Consider the following 8407-nt stretch of genomic DNA (forward strand, 5'->3'; position numbering starts at 1 on the left):
GGTGTGGAGGTCGAGCATTAGGGTTGATAGTTAGGAGGGAGTCGAGCATTTTTCTTCCTTCGTACCGGAGGTAGGGCTAGCATGTTAGGGTGTTGTCTTGGATTATTAGTGGTGTAAGTTTGTGTCCACACTATTTTTCTATTTTTTTTCATAGTTCGGTGGCTCTATTACTGGTTGTTGTTATTATTTTCCTACGATGCTTATATTATCTTTCTGATTTTTGTTATTGTCACAGATTCTATTGTGTATTTTTGTCTTTCTTGAGCTGAGGGTCTCTAGGAAACAGACTCTCTACCCCTCCGGGATAGGGATAAGGTCTGCGTACATTCTACCCTCCCAAGACCCCACTTGTGGGATTTTACTGGATTGTTGTTGTTGTTATTGTATAGAGATTCTATTTCTGTAAAGATGGTTGTTATATTATCAAAAGAATATGATTGTTATAAAAAGAATAATTTTACAAATAATATGTTGTTATTAAAATGGATATTATTATTATATATAAAAAAATTATTATACAAACGTAAAATATAACATAAAGAATCGATTCCAAAAGAAATTTAACTTTTTATAAAAAAAATATTATTATATAAAATAACGGTTATAGAAAGATGTGACGGTATGTATCTCTTTCTCCATTTGACTTCCTTTTCAATTTCTTGATCCAATCCTACCAAGTATTGTCGTATGCAACCATCCTACCTTCTCAATTCACACTACCTCCATCTATCTCTTTCATATTACATGTTCTTATTGCCTTTTAAATAGCGACGCTAGAATTATATATAAATTATACATAATAAATTTGTATATGCTATGTCTATACAAATTATATTATATGGTAACTCTGACCATGTCTATACATAACTTTATAAGAACTACCTTTGCTTCTTATTCTTCTTTTTGTCTTGTCTCCGCCATATGAAATTACATGTATTACGTATTCAGAGGCGAATAACTATATAAAATTAATACCATCCTAGGCGTTAGACCAGGCTATTAGTTATGGTACTCCACTTCTGTTAGCTTAATTGCATGAATTAACAATTTAACTTCTAGTTGTCGTACTTTCTGATAATTTTACTTGTTTTTCTTCCTGATATGATTATATTATATTGCATATAATTATGCACCTTCATTATTTTCAATTATCTCTATTGACATATTAATTCAAATTCAAATGTCAACAGGAAATTACATTTTTTCCCACATTATTTTTTTCTTTCGTTAACCATAAAACTTTGTTACCTATAAATTTTAAAACTTCTTATATATACTTTGAAGGTATCGTAAATCTTAAGTAACTTAAATGATTAAATAATAATATTTTATAGAAAAATATCGTTTGTCATATATTTATTAGTTTGGTGTATATACCATTTTTGATTATTTTTTTTGTAGATTTACCTCACAAATTTCACATTTTTAGGTTTTTTACTACCCGAAAAAGTGAAAGATCTATCCATCTTACCATAGCCCAAGGGGCGGATCCACCCCTCCCTGGTGGCATGGCACCCGTTAAGATGATAAATTTTTTATATACCTATATTAAAATTTTCTTAAACTATGTTAAATATTTTATCCTGCCACCCGCAATCATAAACTAAACAAAGGTGTCATGACTGATAGACCTTTTTGAAAGTTTTTCTTGTGTGTAAAATTCAATTTGGAATTTATCTTGAACCTTGTCCGACTTTTTCTTTTCTTTATGCTTTTTATTTCCTTTTGTCCCAGTCATTTCCCTTTTTGGCTGCCTCCCAATTTTCTAGTTGTCGTTTTACTAGTTTTATATTTTTCTTTTCTCCATCCTATTATTTTATATGTGGTCTCTAGCAAAATACTTAAAAAAGGAACTCCAAAACTTTAAAATTTTATAAAATAAGTATTCCTCTTAATCTTAAATTTATGAGTTTTCTTCTTTCAAATCCGAAACACTTGGGTCTTAATGGGATTTGGATTGAGATCAATTATTTTTCATCTTTTTTCTATTATATCATAAAAATTTGTGTTATTATATGGTTATTAAATATAATTTAAATTTTTTTACTACTAAATTATGATGAAAATTTTGTAAGCATTGCTTAAAAAAATATGAGATTTATGATTTTGATTTTTGGGAACTTGTAGTTTATTTAACCCTATACTTATGGGATATAATTTATCTATTGAAGATATTTTTTAAAATTTTCTTATTCTGATTGATTTAATTCCCTTGCTGAAGATGTTATCTTACTTGTGTAAATTTATATTTAATGTACAGAAAAGATATAATTTCCTAGTGAAAATATTGATTTTACTTGTGTTGTTATAATAAAAGTGTTATTCCTTATTTAAAATGCCAATTACGTTTGTTTATTTTATATATGAGATGTAATTTTTATATTTGCAAATACAAAATACCTATTAGGTTGACCCGAATAAACTCAAAAAACCCGAATACATTAAAGAAATTTATGGCACCCGCTACCTTTAAATCCTAGATCCGCTTCTGCATAGCCCTGATTGTACTTAAAAGTATCAATATAAGCTATAATGCTTTACATCAATTCTGTTTTTAACCTTTGTCTTATATTTGCTACTCCCTCCGTTTCATATTAGATGAAGTACTTTTCTTTTTAGTCTGTTCCAAAATGAATGACACATTTCTAAATTTAGTAATCATTTACTTTTGAGATACCAATATTACCCTTACCATCCCTCTTTCAAAAATATGACACGGACCCACTGAATTTAAGAGTAAACATTTTGTGGTGTTTACTCACCGGATCTTTGATCTTAGAGTAGCTAGTAGACTCTAGAATTGAAGGAAAGTTTTTTGACTTAGTTAACGTGGCAAAGGAAAAGATGGAACATGTGAGTCACATTTGATTTAGTATCTATTTTATCATGATTTTCATTAAAAAGCTAGCATATAGGCCCATAAGGATAAAATTGGTACTTAAAATAATTTGACAATAGTATAATCATATTTATCAAACTCAATGCTCAGTCAAATTACGAGTATTATGTATCACATCGATTCTTTTGTGTAACCTTTGTTTAGAATTGCTAGTCTTTTGCAACTCTTTATAACATAGAAAGTACTCGTAGGAAGCGTTAAAAATCCAAAACTAAGGGGGGCAAATGTAAGAATCTGAAAACTGGGGTACTGATCTTGTAAAATTCATATATTTCTAATACAACAACGAACAACCACTCCCTCGCTCTAAAACCCTTGGCGTCACTGCTCATTTCACTACTAAATCCCAATTCTCCGGCGGCGGCGCGTTCTCCATTCAGATATGAAGCAGAAGAAATTGCTAGCCTTAGGGTTCGAGGGTTCCGCCAACAAAATCGGCGTAGGAGTAGTAGCACTCGACGGCACAATCCTCTCAAATCCACGGCACACTTACATTACGCCGCCGGGACACGGTTTTCTCCCGCGTGAAACCGCGCAGCACCACCACCAACACGTGTTACCCTTAATAAAATCTGCCCTAGAAACCGCCGGAGTAACTCCGGACGAAATAGACTGTCTCTGCTATACGAAAGGCCCTGGCATGGGTGCGCCGCTGCAGGTTGCGGCGGTGGTTGTGCGCGTGTTATCTCAAATGTGGAAGAAACCTATCGTTGGGGTAAATCATTGTGTGGCCCATATTGAAATGGGTCGGATTGTAACTGGAGCGGATGATCCGGTTGTGTTGTATGTGAGTGGAGGAAATACTCAGGTTATTGCGTATAGTGAGGGAAGGTATAGGATTTTCGGGGAGACGATTGATATTGCTGTGGGGAATTGCTTGGATAGGTTTGCTAGGGTTCTTACTCTGTCCAATGATCCTAGTCCTGGGTACAACATTGAACAGGTTAGTTTAGCTAATTTGTAGAAAGTAATTTTTTTGTCCCATTTGCATTAAATTTGGACTTGGCTGTTTTTGTTTTATGAAAAAACAAAATCTTTATTCAGAAACTACGTTAAACTGGACTTCTAAATATTAAAAACATGTATAAGAACAGTTCCATCTCAAAAAAAATATATGTATAAGAACAGTTAAGTAAATCTTGGTCAAAGAAAAGTTTTCGCAGACAGTCTAAATAGTGATTATGTGTTAAAAACAGATGGGGTGCAAGGTGTATTGTACTAACTAGTGATAGTTGCGTGTTTTCGCTTGATTTTCCGATTGGTTTGCTTGTCATTGGCCCTTTCCTTTATCTTCCCGAGCCGAGGGTCTATCGGAAACAACCTCTCTGCCTTTTTAAAGGTAGGGGTAAGGTTTGCGTACACATTACACTCCCCAGACCCCATTTGTGGGAATATACTGGGTTTGTTGTTGTTGTTGTTGTTAGTTGCTATCCTTAATGTAGGTACTGAAATTCTTATTGCATTTATTGGTATAACCTATTGGATGAATAGCATACTTTTCACAAAAAGGGTATGATGATGTTAAAACCTGCTTAGGAGGTGCGAACAAGGTAAGAGGTTTTGTGGGTTGGGGAGAGAGAGGATAAATTTTAATGTTTTATATACCTTTTCATTGTTCTGAAACTGTAACTTAAGAAACCCGAGAACAAAGTTTGCCCTTTTCAAGGGCTAGGGTTATGCACTGTTTAATAGATGTTTTCATAATATGTCTGCATATTATTGTACTTTATTGCTGGTTTGTCTATGCCTCCTCTTAGTTATCATATTTTTCTGTATATTTTACCATGTGAACACTCCTTTAGCTACTGTAAATCGGGACCTCTAGCTTTACAATCTAGTCTGCTTGTTTATCACCCATTTTACCAATTTTACCACATCTACTACCTCCTTCATTTACAATTTTAGAAGTTAGCATACTGTTCATTAATTTACTTTTGATCAACCCGCTAACTCAGTAACTAAAGGTGTTATTTAACCAACTTTAGATATAAGGGACCCCGAGAAGCGAAGGTTGCTTTGACTAATATGTTAATTTGAATTCTAAAGAAAAAAACTAATATGTTTGATTAGGAGGGAGCGATAGGAAGGGGCGCATGACAAATGAGGTCCCTGTGTTGCATCTGATTTATGGGGGGTTGGGTTTGATAAACAGGGATCTTGTTAGTATATTCTTTCTTTCTTATACACTGTGCTCTTCTTATTCCTTTTGCGTCTTCCTTTATTGTTGGGTTTGCTTCAGATTATAGCTGACTGGACCTGATTTATTTTTTCCTTGTATGTTATAGACTTGTAATCATCGTGTATTTTTTAGTGTTTACATCTCAGTTTAAAGTTTGGAAGGAAGGGTAATTGATTTAGTAGAAGCAAAATACTAGTGACGGGTGATATAGTTTTTATACCCTTGAGGAGAGCCTGTAAGCACCATTTTATATTTGAAGCTTTTTATAAGTTATTTCACATAATTTGTTATCTGCTGACTTTTTTAAATCTGTATTTGTCAGTGTAGCTGGTTCATGCTTTTGTCTATTATGATAATTAACACAAGATTAACAAAGGAATTAATCAGAGATCTCATCATTGTTTTCCTTCTCGTCAGCTTGCAAAGAAAGGGGAAAAGTTCATTGAACTTCCATATGTTGTAAAGGGAATGGATGTGTCGTTCAGTGGAATACTGAGCTACATTGAAGCCACTGCTGAGGAGAAGCTGAAAAATAATGAGTGCACACCAGCAGACCTTTGTTTCTCTTTGCAGGTCAATATTCAGATTTTGACTTCTTGTCTTCAATTCAAAATTTTACACTGAGTCATTCTTAAAATCCAAAATGCAAAAATTTTGATTGCCATCTCTTTTGTTTGCAACTCTTCTAGGAAACTCTGTTTGCGATGCTTGTAGAGATTACAGAAAGAGCAATGGCACATTGTGATAAGAAAGATGTGCTAATTGTTGGTGGTGTAGGATGCAATGAGCGCTTGCAACAGATGATGCAAATAATGTGCTCTGAGAGGGGGGGCAAGTTGTTTGCTACTGATGACAGGTACTGCATTGACAATGGAGCAATGATTGCTTATACTGGTCTCCTAGAGTATGCAAATGGTGCATCGACTCCGATGGAGGAATCAACATTCACACAGCGATTTAGAACTGATGAGGTCCTTGCAACTTGGAGAGAGAAGGAATCAGCAAAAGTCTGAATAACAGCTGGGTATATTGTATTGAGGTATCTTCACTCTGTTTGCTTGGTTTGTGATTACATTTGAAAGTGACATAGTTTTTGAAGTCTTAGATTTTATTTTCATGAAGTTACATTTATAGAGATTAGAAACAACCCAAGCAAATGTGTGTCTTTACTTCAAGGTGCGCTTGTTTTATATGGATAAGAACTGGCATGATTAATGTTTATAAGAGAAATGAACTTTGTGTGTGGGATAACTCTATCCATTGATGAAGGAGACCCAAGTGCTATTGAACACATTCCAGGGAAAAGCATTTGTCTATAGTGATAGTGATCCATCATCTTGACTTGAGTCTCCACCATATCTATTTCCTGCCCGCTTGTAGCGGTTGGTTAGGCTAGGCCAGTTAGAACCTTTCCGTACTTCTGGATTCTGATTGAACTAGGGAGGATCGATATTGCCGGGGAAGATTGTTCTTCCACAGCTGGCTTGTTAACTATGGTCTCTTGAAAGTTTCATTCTTTTACGAGCTCTCCCAGCCAACAACGTGCTAACCTTAAGCTTGCAAGCACCTTGGTCACATCTAGGTTCCTATTTAATTGCTCTATTTGGGATGGAAAGAAAAAGATCTGCCTTCTGTGGAAGAATCGCTCGAAAGCATGCGATGGGCCTTCCCTTTCTTTACGTCATCCACCACCCTGTCCTATCCACTCTCCCCAAATCTCTACTCGTAATTTTAAGAAGACGCTATTATAGGGACTCTTGACACCAAATATTTGACCTTTAATCTATCCTTTCTCATGCAACTACTCATGTAGTTCGTCATACTGTAGCTCAAACTAAATATAGTAAACATTCTCATGGTTCTTTCTTATGATGAGAATGTATTTTAAACTTAAGAAGCAAACCATCAAGGCATCGACGTATAGAACTTGGAGCGTCTAGTAATGTATTTCTTGTTTAGGCACATGTTTAGGTCCTTTTTCCTCTAGAAGATAGTGTTCTTGTTATTCATGTTTGTCGTGCATTTTGATCAATAGTCATTATGATACCATATTTGTGAGAGGTATGATGTATGTGTTAGGAATACTGAGGTTGCTTTAGTCAAAGCTCAAGATCGTAAGTTTCTTGTTAATAAATATTTTTCCTTCTGGCATACTATAGTTTTCACTTCATTTCATTGAGGCTGTTCTAAATTCTAAGAAGTCTTTGTTGTATTAAGCAATTGTACAGTTCGGCACTGCTGAATTGAACTCTCTGAAGGTCTTTGCGCTTCTCTTTATAGGCCTTTTTAACATGTTCTAATGACTTGCATAATTTGTCTATGGCAGGAGAAGATGTAAATCTTATTTGGTATCTTCAGTTTGTTACACTTTCATGGTCAATCCGTGTGATTGTATTGTACTCTATTTATCTGCCCATGGCGGCTTATAATGGTCAATCCATGTCAACTGTAAGTCGTACATGAACAGTTTGTGCACTAGTTACACATTACCAGAAGATTATTGTAACATATTTTTATACATTATTAATACTGGAACTGCCACTACTTTGGACCCTTTGAAAGCTTATGATCTGCTTGCAGCCTCTGAGTGCTTGGGCCGATTCTTGAGCGAAGGGCGTATTTCATAGCTAATCTTGAAGGTTTGGGGCTTGATTTCGGGTATCTAGGAGTGACGGTGGTAGTTTTTTCTGGTGTTCGTCAGTGCTGGTGGTGGTGGTGGTAGTTGTTCATTGCTACCTGGTCAGTAGCACAAAGGGTCTGGTAGGTGCAGTTTGGGTGACAGTAGTAGCTGGAAGCTCCGAGGGAGGGGGTGGAAGCAGCAAACACTTTTCCTTCTACTTCAATAATTTTCCTTTCCAATAGTTTCTCACGCTTATTGAAATTATATGCACCAAATATTAGTCAAAACTTGGATGACTTACTGCAAGCAATGTGTGGGTCGAGTTAATGCAAATTTTCATTATGTCTGAACTTTATGTGGAAACTTGATTGTTTTCTCAGATCTTTTATTTGTTATTTAACTTCAAAAGATTCATCAACTCAAAATCCGAACAGTTGAATTATTTTGCTTGTATCATGAAGAATATACTTTGTGTTCTTTTGAAGAAGTATAGTGATTGAGTTTTGGTTCTTTTACTCGGTCGTTTAACTCAACCCCTTGACTAGTAGAGCTGAGTTTATTTTCTGAGCTTTTAAACAAAGACGGGCACATCGATTAATTTAGGGGAATTGCATACCTATACCTAAAAGGAATTACAAAGGAGATGATGTAGACAAATGTAACAATAGTCACAGGGGGATTGGGTTCTAGTGAAAGAAAAAAAAAAGTA

At 35.0% G+C, this 8407-nt stretch overlaps 1 protein-coding gene across 2 annotated transcripts; it reads left to right on the top strand.

Moving 5' to 3' along the window:
• The first annotated feature begins 3120 nt into the window (after positions 1-3120).
• Positions 3121-8116, top strand: LOC104085574 (uncharacterized). Of its 2 annotated transcripts, XR_683882.3 has the most exons (5): positions 3121-3842; positions 5496-5651; positions 5768-6117; positions 7405-7526; positions 7659-8116. XR_683882.3 is itself a non-coding variant. In XM_009589645.4 (4 exons), exons 1-3 carry the CDS (start codon positions 3282-3284, stop codon positions 6089-6091), a joined length of 1041 nt encoding a protein of 346 aa, XP_009587940.1. In that variant the 5' UTR covers positions 3121-3281; the 3' UTR covers positions 6092-6117; positions 7405-7631. The 2 variants fall into 2 exon arrangements, 1 of the variants encoding a protein (XP_009587940.1); XM_009589645.4 differs by lacking the exon at positions 7659-8116 and having other exon boundaries at positions 7405-7631.
• Positions 8117-8407: the final 291 nt, after the last annotated feature.

This window comes from Nicotiana tomentosiformis, chromosome 5 (genome assembly GCF_000390325.3).
Source record: "Nicotiana tomentosiformis chromosome 5, ASM39032v3, whole genome shotgun sequence".
Classification (NCBI taxonomy): domain Eukaryota; kingdom Viridiplantae; phylum Streptophyta; class Magnoliopsida; order Solanales; family Solanaceae; genus Nicotiana; species Nicotiana tomentosiformis.

Coding starts and splice junctions, on each gene's coding strand:
- LOC104085574 (XM_009589645.4), top strand. CDS start 3,282: ATGAAGCAGAAGAAATTGCTAGCCTTAGGGTTCGAGGGTTCCGCCAAC. Junction 3,843..5,495: donor CTGGGTACAACATTGAACAG/GTTAGTTTAGCT, acceptor CCTTCTCGTCAG/CTTGCAAAGAAAGGGGAAAA. Junction 5,652..5,767: donor ACCTTTGTTTCTCTTTGCAG/GTCAATATTCAG, acceptor CAACTCTTCTAG/GAAACTCTGTTTGCGATGCT.